The sequence below is a fragment of the Neophocaena asiaeorientalis genome, unplaced genomic scaffold (assembly GCF_003031525.2).
Source record: "Neophocaena asiaeorientalis asiaeorientalis breed wild unplaced genomic scaffold, Neophocaena_asiaeorientalis_V1.1 scaffold391, whole genome shotgun sequence".
In the NCBI taxonomy this organism is placed as follows: Eukaryota; Metazoa; Chordata; class Mammalia; order Artiodactyla; family Phocoenidae; genus Neophocaena; species Neophocaena asiaeorientalis.
The window spans coordinates 937,009-956,806 of record NW_020174056.1 but is presented as its reverse complement, the minus strand read 5'-3'; the positions used below and the strand labels follow the sequence as shown (position 1 = coordinate 956,806).

Here is a 19,798-nt window from a genome sequence, read left to right as displayed (position 1 = left end):
AGAAGAATAGAGTTATCTACACACTATAATTTGAAGACAACTTTGCAGACTCTCTTTCCCCAGAAATGTCACCTCATCTAAGTAACAAATATCTGAACTTTGCTATTAAAAAGTAAATATTTTTGTAAGTGTATTAAAATCCTTAATAGTCATAAGATTCCTGACACATCCAAATAAGAAAACAAAAAGCACAAAGGTCAAACCACAAGAAATCAGATCTCAACCAGAGTTCATCCTGAACAGTCCAGATTGCTAAATGTAGTAAAAACAGATCTGGTATTCAGAGACCTAGATATAGGGCTGCTTTACCACTTATTACCTTTATTTCCGTATTATAACAGTTATATGCAGTAAAATAAGGATACCATCACCTACATTGCCTACATCTCAGTATTCTTATGGGGAATAAATCCAGCAATGTAAATAAAAGCATGTAGGTATAATTATACGTACTATGCTATCATTATACTACTCATAAACTATAATCTAGAATTTCAGGCAAGAAATGGCTTTGGGGATCATTAATCTGATCCCCCTCACTTACAAGAAAACTAACAATGAGAAATAGATAACTCTTGGGATCAGTTCTAATTCTGAGATTCTGAGAGACTAAGCGAGTACAGTGAGAATAAGTAACAGATTAAAAGGTTGCACATCTCAGAAGTCACGTTTTTCAGACTTTCTCTCTCTCTCTTTTTTTTTTTTTTCGGCAGAAAAATTTTAAAATTAGCCCCAGAAACTTGGTGCTTTGCTATCAACAGGAGAGAGAGAGAGTAAATCCATGTTTTCTGAGACCCTGTACAATTCCCCAGAAATGTCTAATCAAAAATAAACCTCAGGGGCTTCCCTCGTGGCACAGTGGTTGAGAACCCGCCTGCCAACGCAGGGGACATGGGTTCTAGCCCTGGTCCGGGAAGATCCCACATGCCCCAGAGCAACTAAGCCCATGTGCCACAACTACTGAAGCCCCCGCGCCTAGAGCCCATGCTCTGCAACGAGAGAAGCCACTGCAATGAGAAGCACGCAGTCCGCAACTAGAGAAAGCCCACGAGCAGCAACAAAGACCCAACACAGCCAAAAATAAAATGAATAAATTAAAATAAATAAACCTGAAAGGAAAAAACAGTCTATTGTAGAATCTTTAAGCTAGAGGAAAAGTCTGTGATGTGGAGAAGAAAGTCATGCCCTTGACAGAAGTATACTGTCCCATTTCAAATAATTATATGTCTAGACAAGTTGTAAAATCTTTGAAAAGGGATTATAAACCTCTAACACAGCCCTCAATTTATAATTATTATATTCCAAATTTGAGTGCCTGAATGATATTTTGGAATGTCTAAAACAAAACTATGGATAGATGTTTACAGGCCCTTAAATGATTTCTAAATCTGGCTTAATTGAAAACAATTTAAAATAAACAGTTCCATTGGAGGGAAAAAAATGGACATTAAAAAAGAAACATTTCCACAGACAGGGATAAAATTACAGACTATATTATAAAGGTCAAATAAATTTCCTTCATTTGGTTCTAGTCACAGTACCAAGTCACAGCACTAAGTACAACATTTTAGATTCTGATATTGTATTTTGTTACTTATATAAGGAATATGATCAATATTTATTATATAATCAATATAGCTATCAAAATAATTGTATAAACACACACATATACACACATACAAACTTTACTCTTAAGTGACTTTCAGATAATTACTACACAAATTTTTGACTGCAGCCTACCAAAATATCACAATGAATTCTTAGAATGAGATAAATGGCCTTCAAGAAGCTCACAGCCTGCAGGTAGAATACCTATGTAAATGAATTACTCAATTATGTAGCGGTATATATATATGCCCAATTTTTCCGAAGTGGCTTTATTACTATGTAACATCACAGTACAATGCTCTGGACATGTATAAGTGCTATGCAGATAAGAGTGAGGTGTGACCTATAAGGGATAGCTGGTGTTCCATCAGCTTTCCCATCCTTTTGATTTTTGTCCCTTTCTTCAAAAATAGTCTCTCAGAACCCCTTTCATATACATATTTATTATTTTGTTATTTTTGAATAGTATAATGAAAAATAATTTTAAGAAAAATCATTATTTTAGATCTAGTAATTATTAAAGTAGGTATTATAAAGCTGGTTTTGATACAATTTAATTATATATAAAGACAAATTCAATTTATACCTAAGAATGAAAGACATAATATTAAATTTAGATGTGTTATTTTAATGTTATACATTTAAATATAGATTGAAATTTAGGTACATATCAAAAAAGACCAAAATTTCATTCGTGACATAATGCTTGGATTTCCTACCTTTTTAGGAAATCCAAAGTCAAATGTTCATTCGATGATGGGCACTTAGGTTGTTTCCATCTCCAGGCTATTGTAAATAGAGCTGCAATGAACATTTTGGTACACAAATGTTCATTTTTATAATTTCCACGTTTTGTTTTTCTGAATAAGAGAGGTTTCAGACTGTTGTTTGCAAATGGTATTTAGTCATTCAAAATACATAAAGTTTGTAGATATTTTTCCTTTCTAGAAAAAGCCATATTCAATAAGATCATTATGATTTCCCCCCCCTTTTTTTTTTTCTGTTTTCTGGTACGCGGGCCTCTCACTGTTGTGGCCTCTCCCGTTGCGGAGCACAGGCTCCAGACTGCGCAGGCTCAGCAGCCATGGCTCACGGGCATAGCTGCTCCGCGGCATGTAGGGATCTTCGCGGACCGGGACACGAACCCGTGTCCCCTGCATCAGCAGGCGGACTCTCAACCACTGAGCCACCAGGGAAGCCCTAGAATGAGGCAGTAAACTCTTACAGTGCTGATGAGGAATTGAAGGAAAGGTGATGTGATTTTCCTAGAAGAAATAGAGAGTCTTCTTGTTCTGTTAGAACTTATGTTCTGGGGAAAGTAACTCCTCCATTTCCCTTTTTTGTGTTCCACTCAGATGGATAGAAATACAAAGTTTCCAATTCTAGGTTGATCATTAGGTTCTATCCAGCATGCCACCATCTCCATTAACTTAATTCAAAATATATTTTATTGTGAAAAGAGGCAAGAAAATATAATAGAAGGAGTCATAAAAATCTTGGTCTTTTTCCTCCATTAATAGCTAGCAAATATTCCTTGATCCTCAGTTTTCTCAACTACAAAATGGGAAAAATAATTACCTTGCAGAACTGATGTGAAAAGAGGTGAGTCTCTACAGAAAATGCTTGTCATAATTCTTTGTTCATAATTGTCATTCAGTAAATGTTTATTGAATGAATGAATGAGGAAATGAATCACTGTAATTTTACCCTGTGGGCAGACAATGTGACTATCACTTTCTAGCAATGCCTTTCTCAGTGTGAGATTTCCTTCCATTCTTTTAGAATACTGTCACTACAGTTTCTTTTCTCAAAACTCCTGTGAACTTATACTAGAACATTTGGCCATAAAAATGTACATGCTGGCTTCCCTGGTGGTGCAGTGGTTAAGAATCTGCCTGCCAGTGCAGGAGACACGGGTTCTAGCCCTGGTCTGGGGAGACCGCACATGCCGTGGAGCAACTAAGTCCGTGCACCACAAGTACTGTAGCCCGCACGCCCTAGAGCCCGTGAGCCACAACTACTGAGCCCACGTGCCACAGCTACTGAAGCCCGCGCGCCTAGAGCCTGTGCTCTGCAACAAGAGAAGCCACCGCAATGAGAAGCCTGCTCACCACAGTAAAGAGTAGTCCCCACTCGCCGCAACTAGAGAAATCCCGCACAACAAAGACCCAACACAGCCAAAAATTAATTAATTAATAATTGATTAATTTTTAAAAAGTATACATGCTATTATTACTTCTAAAATCTATGATGATCTTTTAATCAACAACTTCAGGTATATTAGAGTCCTCAGATTTAGCGAATAAAAATACAAGATGTCTAGTTAAATTTGAATTTCAGGTAAACAACAAATAATATTTTTAGTGTAAGTATGTCCTAGACAAGATTTGGGACATGCTTATAATTTTAAAAATTGACTTTTTTATGGGACATGCTTATAAAAATTATTTATTGTTTATCTGAAATCCAAACTGAACTGGGTATGCTATAGGCATCTTAGGGCCACTGGCGACCCTAAGTTGCAGCCAAAAGGGAGCCTTGAAGATCACTATCATCCCCCTCCCTCCTTCTACAGACAAGAGAATGAAAGCTCAGGAAAATTGTTTACTTGGCCAAAGTAACCCAAGTAGAGAGTGGCTGAGTAAGAACTGGAACCTGGTCTCTTAAGACTCCACCTAGGACTCTCCTCCTGCACACCACGACAAAGACAACCCAGGCTTCCCCACCAGAGAGTCTTAGTGACAGGCTAAGCAAAAGTCTTTATGTCGGTATTTCTTTAAAAATAAACAAAAATAAATAACAAAAAGCAAATAGTCAAGTAAAACAACAACAATAAAACGTCTTATCCATTCAGGCACCAGTGTGGCCTACATCGTCTCTAAAAGCTGTGCTAATGCTTCCTGGTCCTTTCTCCATAATTACGAGAAAGCACTAGAGAAGACAACACACCATTACAGCCCCCATCTTCCTTCTCACCTTCGTCTTCTTCCCTGTAACAAGTTGCTTTTATCTCTCTGACTTGTCTGATCTGAGGCTAGCAGAAAAATAAATATGAGGCAAATGGGGTTTTGTGGCTGGTGTCTACTGGACACTGGAATTGTTTACCTTGTCATAAATAGCTCTCTTCAGGGACATGCCCTGACACTGAGTCTGCCTCGCCAGCCTCAAACACAAAGACAAACGTCAAACCCCTTTACTGAAGACAATCAAAAAATACAAAGGATATACTCCTCACTTACCATCCATGATTTCTGACAATAACCTCCTGACCAAAGTAGACATCGGTGAGGAAAGTAAAAATAGTATAGCAGTTCATAATACAAGCTTTGGAATAAAACCGATCTGGGTTTGAATCTCATATCTGCCTCTTAACAGTTATGTGGCCTCTGAATCCCATCTCTTAAGTGGAAAGGAATCCTACTTACTTTCTTCAAAACTCATACTTAGGAACTGTGAGAGACACAAATAAACTGCCTCGTGATTCTCTCCTTCAAAGAAGATAACTTGGTCATCTTGAGCCTAGAGGAAGTCTCGTTACCCAGTTTTAAGTTCAGGTTAAAAAAGCTTGGGGTTTAACATGCATCAAATTGTACTCTTGAAATGAGTGTAGCTGACTGTATGTAAACTATTCCTTAATGAAGCTGAAAAAAACATAGATTGGAAATTAGAATAAAGCAGTTTGTTGGATGTCAGCTAGCTGGTCAGTGGCAATAAATTGGGAGAGGACAAAGTGGGGCTTTATGAAGCAACAAGGAATAGATGTAAGCTGAAGAGAAACATACCTGGGTATCAGGGTAGGCCAGCATGAGAGCTACTTTAAAACCGGGAAATGAAGCAAGAAGCTTCAGGCATCCATGGGACCTAAGGGTTTGTGCTCATCTGGTCTCAGCAGAAGCCCTATCCCCCAAAACCTGTTTGTTTGCAGACGCTCCCAAAGCAAAAGGTCTTATTTTATCAACAGATTGTAATCAGATCATTCCTTAGAAAAGGTAAAAAATTGTTTCTATAAAGTCATAAGCTGCCCAAGGCATATTTGAATAACATATAAAAATCCACCTGGTTTACCCAGTGGAGCGTGACAATTTCAGAATTAACCCCTAACCAACATCAAAGCCAAGCTCCTCCAAAAATGTTATTATTGAGTGATTAACTGCTACCTAAGAAATGCTAGAAAGTAATGTGTTTTAGGTAGGGAATACCGTGGTAGGCAAAGTCAGTGGTAAAATAACCCAGAGATCAAGGGATGAATTAGACAGATACGCAAAATAATCTCTGAACTCCACACACGCGTGATCTGGAACAAGTATAAAACCAAACAGCCAAGAAATCACATCCCTATCACTACACGGATGAGGTTTCCATCACAGCTTGCAACTCTGCCAGTCTTGTGAGTAAAAGATTACAAAGTATTACCTTCAAATTTCATCTCCTTGTTTATTTATTATTTTTATTTTTTATTTTTTTGTGGTACACAGGCCTCTCACCGTTGTGGCCTCTCCCATTGCGGAGCACAGGCTCCGGACGCGCAGGCTCAGCGGCCATGGCTCACGGGTCCAGCCGCTCCGAGGCATGTGGGATCTTCCCGGACCGGGCACGATCCCGCGTCCCCTGCATCGGCAGGCGGACCCTCAACCACTGCACCACCAGGGAAGACCCATCTCCTTGTTTATTAAGCTGTAGAGCAATAGATTTAAAAGAGCCCCATTAATGCCTAGTGTGTTCCATTTACAGACAATGTCGAACAGATGAGCATTTGGCCAGAAAAAGAAACAGGAGAAAGACAACTCATTTCTTTCTGGGTGGCTCCTTCACTTTTGAAAAAAATTTTAGTTTTTATTGAAGTATAGTTGATTTACAATGTTGTGTTAGTTTCAGGTGTACAGCAAAGTGATTCAGTTATATATATATATTCTTTTTCAGACTATTTTCCCATACAGGTTATTATAAAATATTGAGTACGGTTCCCTGTGCTAGGTCCTTGTTTATCTATTTTATATATAGTAGTGTGTATATATTACTCCCAAATTCCTAATTTATCCCTCCCCCCAACCTTTCCCCTTTGGTAACTATAAATTTGTTTTCTGTGTCTGTGAGTCTATTTCTGTTTTGTAAATAAGTTCATTTGTATCATTTTTTTAGATTCCACATATAAGTGATATCATATGATATTTGTCTTTCTCTGTCTGACTTAGTTTATTTAGTATGTTCATCTCTAGGTCTATCCATGTTGCTGCAAATGGCATTATTTCATTCATTTTTATGGCTGAGTAGTATTCCATTGTGTACAAGTACTACATCTTCTTTATCCATTCCTCTGTCGATGGACATTTAGGTTGCTTCCATGTCCTGGCTATTGTAAATAGTGCTGCAGTGGACTTTGGGGTGCATGCATCTTTTCGAATTATGGTTTTCTCTGGAAATAGAGCTCCTTCACTTTTATTTATATTTAGTCAATGAACAACTTCATGGAACTCAAATCCTCTTGTCTAAAACCTTAGTTTTAGGCTTTAAGAAGTGGATTTTTTCTTTTTAATTATGCTACATTTAACTCTGAATATTTACAGTCCAAGTCATTTTTTTTTCTTAACCTAGAGATATTTAACATGAACAAAAAGTCTCACTGTTCTAGTAGTCCATTCTTAAATAAATTCAACGAATAGTTAATGAGAACCAAATGTATTCAAGGTAGTGGGCTGAGCTGCAGAGAACACAAAGAACAGAAAAACACAATCCCTGACCTCAAAGTACATACGACGAAGTAATTTTATGATTAATTTTAACTAAGTATTCCCACTATTAGGCAATTGTTTTGACGTGTATGAACTCTGTAAACGTATTTCCAGTCTTGAGTAATATTTTTCTTTGCCATATCTAAATACAATCTGTAAAACAATTTGCCTGTTTCTTTAAATTAACTCATTTTATTTTTATTTTAAGTATTCAGTTAAGAATAAATTGTTATATAACTATTTCTTTAGAATTATCTTAATGATTAATAACCATATAAAATCATGGGACTTGACAGGCTGGTTAGATTTTTTTTCAAAATGTACATTAAAATAAATACTTGTCTATTAACATAAATGTTTGTTGTGTACTACCTAAAATCACACTGGGAAACATGTCTCTAATCCAGTCCCACAGTCAAATCTTTTCCTCTACCCCCTCATAAACCTCCCCGCAACCCAGGCAGCTCCTTACACCCCAATACTCTTAGTTGATGACCCTTCCTTCCAATTAACCAAGAAAAACAAGCCACTTACACAAGAACTTCCTCTCATCACTTCAACATATCATATCTTTTCCTTATTTTTAGCTTATTTTTCTAAGATATTCATACTAATCTCCTATGATAACATTTTTATCATTACCCCAAATTTCATCTTCTGTCATCTCAGTTACTCCTTTTATTGACCTTTATTTCTTGTGTTTCAACTGGTCTCCCTTTTCTTTGGCTCCTTTACCTTTACTTACATGCATTTTGTTTAAAAACGTTTATTATCTATTTTGTGCTAGGGACTATGCAAGATTCTAAGAATGTAGATAAGAATCTCCGAAACTCAAGGAGCTCATGGTTTACATGCATTTTGTTTAAAAACGTTTATTATCTATTTTGTGCTAGGGACTATGCAAGATTCGATAAGAATCTCCGAACCTCAAGGAGCTCATGGGTTTCTAAGGAGACAAGCACATCCTGAATCACCAACAATATGATGAGTGCCTTGTAAGGTAAATGCAAGAATGTTTGGGGAGAAAACACAACTGGAGCTTGAAATCAAAGATAGAAAGGATTTCCCCATGGAAGTTAATACCTAAACTCAAATCCCAAATATTATACACTTATCAACATTATATATGTGCTGGTTTTGTGACCCAAGAAAGTCCCTAGTTACTTTAAATTTTGTTTTCCTTATCCATAAAGTGGTAATAATATTTACCTAACCTGGCTGTAATAAGACTAAGGAGATAGCACGTACCCAGTGGTGAAGCCCTAGAGTTAGTCAGCTTGGATTCCAATGTCAACGCTACTACTGTATGTTCTCGGGTGCGTTACTTTACAACTGTGTATTGGATTCCCATCAATAAAATGTAGATAAATAATAATATCTATCTAATAGATATCTAATATCTAACAGGGGAGATGTGAAAGTTAAGTGGTCTAATCCATGGAAATCATTAGATAGTAAACATTCAATAAATGTTAGCCACTCTTATCAGAAAGCTTTTTTAATCTCAAAATTTGTGTATAAATCCTGTTAAGTAAATAGTAGAACAATAAGTGTAATCCTTGTCATGTATAATCCTTCAGTTTATCACAATTTACAATAGATCCCAGCTATTCAGTGAATTAAGCAGGGGAGACTAAAATAAAACGTCAAAGGTACCAAATTGGCAAAGTAGAACAAAATCTACCATCTGAAACCTCTGAAACCGTAAGACAATACATTTCTACCATTTAAGCCACTCTGTTTGCGGTACTTTGTTATGGCAGCCCTAGCAAGCTAATATACCATCTGACAGATTTTGTTTCTTCCAAGTAAGAACATAAATCTTAATAATGCGTATCTCAATTCTGGAGACAGATACTTAAACTTTACTCTGAATCACACAATTGGTCATATACCAAATTCTGTTCTCTACTTCTTTTGTGTAATAAATCTTTCCATCCACATTATAGGTTCCCTGAGGAAAGAAAATACTCATTTATTAACTCAACAGGTATTTATTAAATGCTCTACTAAATGAAAATGAAAAAAACACAGGCTCTTGATCTCTAGGAATTCACAAGCTACAAGTCAAGCCATAGGTAGGTAATAACTGATGCAAAGTAGACTGTGATGAGTTTTCCTGAGGTACAAGAGCAAGGAGCACTTTGCTCCCATGGTTGTGGATGGTGCATCCATTATACCTAAGCATTCTCTTAGAAAAATTCTGCGTTTTCCCATGGACCAGTTGTCTCCTTCCCTAGCCTTGAATCTATTCCCCTTTTCCCATCTTTAGCACATGCTGACATTGAAGTCAGTCCACTGCCATTATGATAATCCTTTCCTCGCAGAATAAATAGATAGAAGGCACTCCTACAGGCAGGAATATGAACCTAGGTAGACAACTCCTGTTTGGAGAAGGCTCCCTAATACCCAGGATTCCAGTGTTTACTGACTCTGCCTACAAAACACGGATGCTTCTGCCAAGGAAGTCTTTAAGACCACCCTCTGACATTCCAGGATCTGAGCAGAAATGTGGCCAAAACAGACTTACATCAAGAAGGCTTATGGGTGCAGAATTCCATGGTGGTTTAGAGGGAGTGGTAGCGGAGGGACAGGACTTGAGGGTCATAATCCAAAGGAAACTTAGCCTTACTGGAATATTCAGTTCTTTAAAAAGATATTTTCTGGGACTTCCAGCCCATTTCAGCTGGAATTAATTCAAGACACAAGAGGTGAGCCATTTACAACCATTCTTCTCACCTCTGTGGCTTTTCTGTCAGGAGCAGACAAATCCTACCTCTTTTTTTTATATTTCTCTTCCTCACCTCTTTTCATCATTTTCCTTGTCCTGGCTCCCCCTACTTTCCCTTATTCCAGATCATATCCCCACCTTCTGCCTTAATTATCCTTTCCCAGTCTTAAGACAAAGTATTTTCAATTCGTGTTCACTAAAAGACATTCTAGACATGGTGCTGTGCTGGGGGCTTTCCCATACATTATCTCATTTGGTCGACACACCACCATTAGTCGTATTACGAAAAGGAGGCTTGGTAAATAAATCTAAATCCCTTGAATAGAATTATATCCCAGATTCGTCTGACTTCAAGGATCATCGCACTTCTCAAACAACTTGAGAGTGAGAGTACACAGTGATGACTCCACTACCTTGTTTACAGTCGTGCCAGTCCACTTACTCATTTAAAAACAAAAAAAATCAGAAACAACTTAGGTCCAGCCGCAGGGGTGATTAAGGTGCCACATCACTCTTTAATCTGTGGGTAAATGTATAAATAGATTCTCTCTACTTAATGTGCAAAACCTATTCATTACATCATTACACGTGTGAAAGTACCTGCATGGGCAAGAATGTTTTCCAAGCACCAGGACTTCATACAGAAACACCAACAAAAAGCCCACTGTAACACTGGTATCATGGAACAAGATTCCTAGTATAAAGTGATATTTCCACACGGCAGTGATTTCAAGGCAGTGTATGTCACAAGCGGTAGCTGAGGGAGACAGGGAAGGGCTTGGCTGGCTACAGGCCAATAGAAACCAGGCAAATGTAGCCCTTTCTAACATATCCTGGCTTCTGCTTATTCTAAAAAAAAATGTCCCTGGCAGGGGGGATCCCTCTTGTCACTTCTCTGTTGGGTTTCTACTGACTGAAGAAGTCCCTGTCCGGTGATATCAAGAAATTCTGTCCTTGGGGCATAAATAAATGCCCAGCTCCTATAGTTCATGGGAGTATGAGAGCCTGAGAGGCCTGGAATCGATCCAACCCATTTTAACTAGCAAGAAACTACCTAGTAATACCTTGTTTGTATTTCTTGGAGGAGGGACACAAGAAACACTTATTTCATTCCACACAATAATTCACCACAATCAGAGGGAGCACAGTAAGGGCAACACCATCTCCCAGCTGCTGATTACATCAAAGGCTTGCAGCACAAATTCAATTTTATGATGTTAATCTCGGCCTGCCACTCAGAAATTTTCTCTGAGGGATATGATTTTTCTCTGGATTTCATTTTAAGAATGATTTTCTTCGTCCACAATCAATAAAGATATGTTTTCATCAAAAGACTCTATCTTGGTAGAATTCAATTGGCTATTTCAATCCCTTTTGGTGACACAATATTAATTAAAATAGTTTATGTTGCACTTCAGCTGGAAAAAGAGGCAGTGGAAATAGCAGCTACTCAGAACACATGTTCTGTACACATCAACATGGAGGGCAGAAAATAATTTTCTCTTTCTCCAGGCAACAGACATTAGCTATTCAAAAGAGTTGCTCTGACTTAGTTTATCTCTGTGCTCTCACTGAAATTAATCAAAAAAGAAGCTCTTTCTGTTTGTATATTTTGTTCAACAGGAAATTGAAATGCACATAAAAAAGATGCTTCAAATTCTCACCTCCCAGTGATTCAGGAGGAGCAAAAATAAGTGTCTGTGCCTCTGTGGCATATTGGGCTATTAAGAATCACAGTCACTGTTTCTCTTAACTAAAACAAATTATGATGCTATTAAAAATTTTTTTATTTTCAATTTCTAAATAACGATTGCAATTGAATACATTTTATTTCTCCAAAGGAAATACAGAATTAGTATAGAGTCTTTCACACTTAAAAAAAGAGGAGAAAATTATGAAATGTGCTACAGAAAATGAATTCTGTTTTAACAGTGATTTTGAAAGTGGCAGTTAGTTCACTTAACAAATATTTATGAAGTACCTACTGTGTGCCTGACTCTGGTCACCATTTGAGGTTCATATAGTCTCAACTGGAGGCTGGAAATCTGAATTTTAACCTGCTCTCCAAAGACATTCTTACTCACATTTGAGGCGAAGAACTTAATCTCATCATCCCCCATGCACCACACAATTAATGAAATATAAAAATCAACTGATAAAATTAAAGCAATATTCACTGAATGAGTGACCAAAAAGAATAACTCCCTCAAAAAGTTCTTACTCAGGGCCTGGTCTGCATGACCTAGTGAGAATGTCAATACCTGGCGGGCCTAATCTGGGCCTTCCACAGCAAACAGGCCTTGTCTGGCCCCTAACCTACTGTTTTTCTCTGCGATGACTAAAGCTTAAAGTAGTTAAATTCTTTTTCTATCTACTGCTGTCTAAACGAAACATGGAAAGAAATCTTCCATGTTCTGTAGGACTTTGCAAGAAAACTACCTGAGGTCTTTCCTTTTGAAATCCACTTGGAGAAAGGGCCTAAACAGGAAAACTCTAGGTATTCAGTCGTTGAGCAAATGTGTACATTGTTTACAAGAAGGGATAATTCAAGATGATCAAGTTAGAATGTCGAGGCAAAGTCTTCCAAATTTAAACTTTTAAGAGCTAACAATACCAGAGAAAAATCACAAGAGGGTAAAATCCTCTAACAAATTCCTCCCAAAATGTTCAATTTGCAATTTGGTACTCCAAAAGAGCTAACCCATTATCCAGATCCCCTCCCCACAAATTTTTTTTCTAAGCCTCACTTCAGTTGCTCAGACTGAAAACAAGGACTAGAGCAGGAAGCAGGCCCTAAAATGGTCTGAGATCTTATCAGGTAAACACAGGAATGTTAACCTTTGTCTATCAAAGAACTCTCAGTGTGGTGGAACAGCCTTTTACAGAGCCTGGTCTGGCAATATAGGCTGAAAAACACAGCTGGAGTTGAAAGTGAGCCTTTAGTGGTTGGGAAATAGGGGTAATGGAGGTGAAAGTATAAATAGCTTCATACTTCATTCTAAACAACAAGAATAGTTACAACACCTCTTGGTCTGTTTTTTATAATATGCTTGAAATTGCTAAATCCCATCTATACTCAAGGCTGGATTCCTGTTGTATTTTCTCTCATCAAGAGACTAAGACGGGTGGAGGGAACCACACTGGTTGACTGTCACCTGTGTGTCAGACAGCCTTGTGTTTTCTAGGCAATGAAGTCTTCCAACAAAGTTGTGAGGTAGACATTCTAATGGGAGAGACTTGAAAATTAAATAAGCACCTAACAGTGTAAAATAATATACAACCCTCATTTTATGTTTGAGGAAACTAAAGCTCAGAGAAGCAATTTGCCAACATCCTGTAGCCAGGAAAGGATGAGACAGCATAGGGATACTGTGTGGTGATTTGCATTTGTCATATTCTCTCACCCTATACCTTTGAAGACACAGAAGTCTCCCTTGGCCCAGAAGGCTCTTCCTCATCATTTCTCCCTGGCAAACTCCTATAAAAATGGAAGCTTCAAAACGGGAACTAAATTTTAACACCTTTAACTCCTTTGAGCCTCCCCTGGTTGATACATAGCACTCCTCTACTCCCAGCCTTCCCTTTTCTACCTTTACCAGAGCTCTGATCACTCTGATCCAATGCTTCCTGTTACCCGAACTATACTATGAATGCTTGGAGGGCAGGAAACTCTTCCTTTTTCCTTTGCATTTTGCTGGCAGGTAGTTTTACATATAACAAGAAGTAAAAAAATGTTGAGGGGGAAGTCAAAAATTAATGTATTTGTTACAAGTGAATGTGATATGGCTTCAAGAGTTGCCTCTTTTTTTTTTCTTCTCCCAGACAAATCAGCTTGAATGTAACTCTGTCTGCACAAGGAGCAAAAGGCAGAGGTAGAAAAATGTCCTTGGCCATCAACATGCATTCTATTCCTATTGAAGCAGCCTAAAATCTTATCAGCTTTCTGGGCCCTTAAAACCCACCACTGACTCAGAGGAAACACACATTCAATTTACCATGAGATTGACTGGTTCAATTAATTACAACTCCCTCATCCTGTACTCGATTATTCTTTAAACATTCATATATAGGACTTTAATTTTTCCAGGTGAAATTTTGTCTTGTTAAAAGTAAAAAAGTAAAAAAAAAAAAAAAAAAGTAAAAAAGGAAGGTCAGTGTTGGGAAAAAATTTTCTAACATTTATCAACTATTAAGTTGTAGACACTGCTATTTACATTATTTGCATCACTTCATTTGATCTTCATAATGACCCTAACCATTATTGTTATCTTTATTCTAAACATGAGGAAAATGAGGCTTGGAGAATATAAATAGCTTGCCCAAGATAAGAGGTAGAAAACCAAGACAGTTTCAGGAGTCTCCAAATCTCATGCCCTTAACCACTGCACTACCTTGCTTAGGTGGGGCAGGGGCATTGCCCAACATGTTCGGAAGCCCTTTGGAAATGAGAGCAAACTAGACGAGATATTGCTCTAGAGCAGTGATACCTAGCTCTAGAAATGAGGAGTTACTTTTTATAGAAGACTTCAAAGAGACCCAAATGTCCTTTAAGACCAAACAGAAATTTCTTATTTTGAAGACAAAAATAACACACATAAGTTAAAGGACTTGCTGGCACCCCAGAGTTAATCTGGGGACTTGCAAGGACTTCAGAGATGGTCTGGTATGAGAATTTAGACATATTCTTTTAGTCTTTATCCCTACCTCATCTCCCTGCCTCCAACTCAGTCTAGAGCAGAATTTAATCTAAAAATGTTATGACTGGGGAAGAAATAACTATACATTCAGAGCAGAGCTCCAGAGAAATGTCTATAAAATGCATGGACAGAATTCTTAGCATTCTCAGAGACGCCTGCATACTGTAGCACTATTAAATAACAGAAAAAAAGTGAACTGTCAAGCCACAAATAAATCTGAATGAAGCAATCTTGAAACTTTGAAATATTCCTAATACCATTATTTTCAAGGTTCCATAGAGTTATTTAATAACATATATACTTCTATTCCAGTTGGCCTCTATAAACTAGAACCTTAGGTTTCTAAAACAGTCACTTCATTGGATAGAGACTGTTAATGCAAGATTTCACACACAGAGTCTTAACAGTTGATATTTTATTGATAAAATAATTATATTAATAATTTTAAAACATCTTCCCCCAAAATAGTGAGAATATTGGAACTCAACAGAGTCCCAATTTTTGCAGTTTTTAAAAAATAATATTCACTTTACTAGATGGTAGCATTGACAGAGTTTCCCTTTCTCCTCCAGCCCTTTGCATTCTTTACAGAAAACACTGTTGGTGCATTTTAATATTGAAGGAGCTAAAGGAGGGCTAAGGAACAAAAGTCACAAGACCGAGTTAACCGCAAGTAATGCATGACAAAAGAGGCTGCTTTCTTCTCCCCTGGTCTTTAAATGGTGAGAATTCAGGAGAGTGGAGACTAACCCACTGTGTGTTGCGGGGCAGGAGAAGCGAGGGTGGGGGGTAGGAATGGGTACGAAAGAAACAAACAAAAAGTTCTAAACCCCTTTCTTCAGGTAGAAAATTCCCAACATGTGACCTAGTCTCCAAAGGTGACCTTGAACTCTTTTAGCATTAAAACTGCAAGGGGGAGGAAGACAAAGTTAAGGTTGCTATACAGCAACGTTCTGTTTGCATCTTAGAAACGGTTTAGAAATGAACACAGAAATGCTGTAATCGATGAGGAAGGCGGAATAAGGAAGCACCCGTCCGCAAGGGAGTATTACTAGCACTTCATCTTTGCCAGATTTTCGTCAATACAGACATCACCCCCTTGATTTTCCTGTCCCTCGTCCAGCTTTTCAAGTGACAAAAGTGTTGTGTCCGTAACCTTTATTGCTGGCTCAGCGGCAGGTGCACAACAAGGAAAGTTTTCACCAGATCCCCTGACGCGACAGGTCTCAAGCTGTCACACCCTCGCCAGCCGGCGTCCACCGGATCATTTCCCCAGCTACCGGACTCAACTTAATGAATTCAACGGACTCCAGTCCCAGAGAAGTCCGATTTCCGAGACCCAAGAAACTCTCTCAGTAGTGAATGGCGGGTCTCTAAAAGTATCTGGGAGACTACAGGCAGGAATACTAAGGCCCTTACCTACCCTCCGCCACCCACCACATACTCGAAAGGACCAATTTGATAGGTGCGTGTCTTCGGTCACTACTGATGCGACATCTGGACGAGAGAGTAGAAGAGAGAATTTTCCACGTGCAAGAACTTGGAGCAAAAGAAGAGATTATAGCAACTGCTACACGCGCTCACCTTCCTTCCCCGCCCCTCAGTATCCAAACCCTCGGCCTGAAGTCGGGAAGCCGAGGGCTGCACGAGCCTAAGGCCGTCAGAGACCCACCGCCTGGGACAGACGAACCCGAGCCGAGCCGGGGGTAGGCCGCCTTACCCGAGCCTGGGTGCCCCAAAGCAGCAGCGGCCCAGCAGCCTGGGAGCTGGGCGGCAAGACAGCGGGACGTCCTTTTGGGGCCGGCCACGCCCCGACACCACGCCCCCACCCCGATACCACGCCCTCCCAACCGCGGACGCCACGCCCGGCGCCCCACCCTCACTCCGGCCCGAGCTCCGATTCTCCCCTGCAGTCCCGCGGCTCCCTCCCGCTCTCACTGGCGGTGGCGGCTGGAACAGGCCGGTACTCGGGCGTGGAAGTGCTCTGTCCTTCAGGGCTGGAGAGAGTTGGAGTTGAGGTGAGGAAAATCAAAGTATGCCAGGTGTCAAGGACCCTCACCCCGACACTGAAAGGGACTGGGAGCCTCAGGACCTTTGATAAAGGAAGGGAGGAAGTTCACCTCCATCCGCATCCTCCCAGCAGGGGAGAGTGAGAGTTCAGGGAGCTAGAAGGGGTGGAAAATTCACCACTGAAGCCAACGTCCTGACCTGCTCTGAGTGTGCCAAGTATCACAACTGACCGGGTAGCTTAGAAAAATGGGAGGGACAATTTGCTTTTCTCAGGTTTCTCAGTTATTTTGTTTAATCCTCCACACCCTGAGGGCAACTTAGTCCTGAATTCTAAAACTCCTGGAAGCAGGTGGGGACACATTTTTTTTTTTAAACATCTTTACTGGAGTATAATTGCTTTACAATGGTGTTAGTTTCTGCTTTATAACAAAGTGAATCAGCTATACATACACATATATCCCTATATCCCCTCCCTCTTGTGTCTCCCTCCCACCCTCCCTGTCCCAACCCTCTAGGTGGTCACAAAGCTGATCTCCCCGTGCTATGCAGCTGTTTCCCACTAGCTATCTTTTTCACATTTGGTAGTATATGTAAGTCCATGCCACTCTCTCACTTTGGGGGACAGATTTTTAACCACTCCCTTTTCACTGATACCTATCTGGCTTCCCAAATACTAAGGATAGTTGGCCAGGCCCAAGTCAGCACAAGTTCTAGGTCTCCTCTGAGGTCAAACTTCACATACCTTGGATCTTCCTGTGTGAAATCCCTCCGAGGAGGACACTCCTCTCATCTTCATCCTCTGAGCTGGGTTAGTTCCTATTCTTGGTTCACCTGAAACCTCACTTACCCCATGCAGGTTAGGTGTTCCTGCTATTCACTCCCAAGATGTGTCATTTCCTCTGTCATAACACTTGTCATGACTTACTGCAATTACTTGTTGCATTGGCCTCCCCTGCTTGACTGTAAGGTCTGTGAAGACAGGGACACCAAGCATGTAGTAGATATTGATAAATAATAAATATTGTTGACCAATGACATGCATCTAACAGTCACCTGTTAAGGTGACCACAGGCCCCAGTTCTTTAATGAACTTCCCTCACCTATTCTCAACTTCTGAGTCTTCAAGATTTTATTTCAGAGTTGACATTCCCACCCCCATTGCCATTGCCAAGTATTCATCCGACCTCTTGAGCAGAGCCTTCTCCTTCAGTCTTCATAAAGATGCAGGTATTGAAAGAGCCCTAGACTTGGTTCCTCTTGTTTGAGCTCTGCCACAACTAGCTCAGGCACGTTAAAGGCCCTCAACCATTCTGGGTCTCAGGTCAGAGCCTTTGATACTTTTAGGGCACATGAAAATGGGGGGGGAAAGGAAAAATTTTTTTGAAAAGAATTTTAGGTTGAAAAAAGTGTTAATAATATATAATATTAATTTAATGGTCTTTATTGCCAGTGCAGTTGACAGTTTTGAACTTTCCAAGCCCTATAATGGTAGAAAACAGTAAGAGTTGAAGAAATCTTCCCACTCCTTCATGTTCCGGAAATAGGAACTAATTTATTGCAAGGAATCATCCTTCCCCAAATGACTTAAATAAGACTTACTGATAAGAGGAAGGAACACTCCCAAACTCATTCTATGAAGCCACCATCACCCTGACATGAAAACCAGACAGAGATACTGCAAAAAAAGAAAATTACAGACCAATATCATTAATGAATATAGATGCAAAAATACTCAACAAAATACTAGCAAACAGAATCTAGCAACACATTAAAAGTATCATACACCATGATCAAGTGGGATTTATCCCAGGGATGCAAGGATTTTTCAATATCTGCAAATCAATCAATGTGATACACCATATTAACAAGCTAAAGAATAAACACCATATGATCATCTCAGTAGATGCAGAAAAATCTTTTGACAAAATTCAACACCCATTTATGATAAAAACTCTCCAGAAAGTGGGCACAGAGGGAACCTACCTCAAAATAATAAAGGCCGTGTACGACAAACCCGCAGCAAACATCATTCTCAATGGTGAAAAACTGAAAGCATTTCCTCTAAGATCAGGAACAAGACAAGGATGTCCACTCTCGCCACTATTATTTGACATAGTTTTGGAAGTCCTAGCCACAGCAGAGAAGAAAATGAAATAAAAGGAATGGGGAAAGAAGATTGGAGAAGAAGTAAAACTGTCACTGTTTGCAGATGACATGATACTATACATAGAGAATCCTAAAGATGCCACCAGAAAACTACTAGAGCTCAACAATGAATTTGGTAACGTTGCAGGATACAAAATTAATGCACAGAAATCTCTTGCATTCCTATGCACTAACAATGAAAGATCTGAAAGAGAAATTAAGGAAACAATACCATTTACCATGGCATCAAAAAGAATAAGATACCTAGGAATAAACCTACCTAAGGAGGTAAAAGACCTGTACTCAGAAAACTGTAAGACACTGATGAAAGAAATCAAAGATGACACAAACAGATGGAGAGATATACCATGTTCTTGGATTGGAAGAATCAATATTGTGAAAATGACTATACTACCTAAAGCAATCTACAGATTCAATACAATCCCTATCAAATTACCGATGGCATTTTTTACAGAACTAGAACAAAAAATCTTTCTGGGGTTTTATCTTGTTCCTTCATCTGGTACAAAGTCCTCTGCCTTTTCATTTTGTCTCTCTTTCTGTGAATGTGGTTTTCCTTCCACAAGCTGCAGAATTGTAGTTCTTCTTGCTTCTGCTGTTTGCCCTCTCAAAGCCTTCCTTTTCTTAAAAGCTAAAATTACGTGAAATTCAAGAGCCAGAAATTTGTGATTTGTGAATTCTGGGCCTGTCACTAGTTATGTGACTACAGACAAATCACACAATTTTCAGAAAGATAATCATTTTTATCAGTGAGGGAAAGTCCTCTGTAAACTGTAAGTGATATGCACATGTTAGACGTGAGAATTATTAAAATAATTTGGTCCCTGCAGAAGTAAGTACAGATATGAAGCCTCTTT

The 19,798-nt window shown here is 39.1% G+C and overlaps 1 protein-coding gene across 4 annotated transcripts in view; it reads right to left on the bottom strand.

Moving 5' to 3' along the window:
• Positions 1 to 17,593, bottom strand: part of WDR72 (WD repeat domain 72) — a 203,667-nt gene extending 186,074 nt beyond the window's left edge. For 2 of the 4 annotated variants that reach the window (XR_003004428.1, XM_024754341.1), the window contains exon 1: positions 17,518 to 17,593. Coding sequence is in view for 1 of the 4 variants with exons in the window: in XM_024754341.1 (XP_024610109.1) it covers positions 17,518 to 17,571 (54 nt within the window). In the remaining 3 variants the exon portion in view is untranslated. The other 2 variants (XM_024754342.1, XM_024754344.1) reach the window with 2 other exon arrangements.
• Positions 17,594 to 19,798: the final 2,205 nt, after the last annotated feature.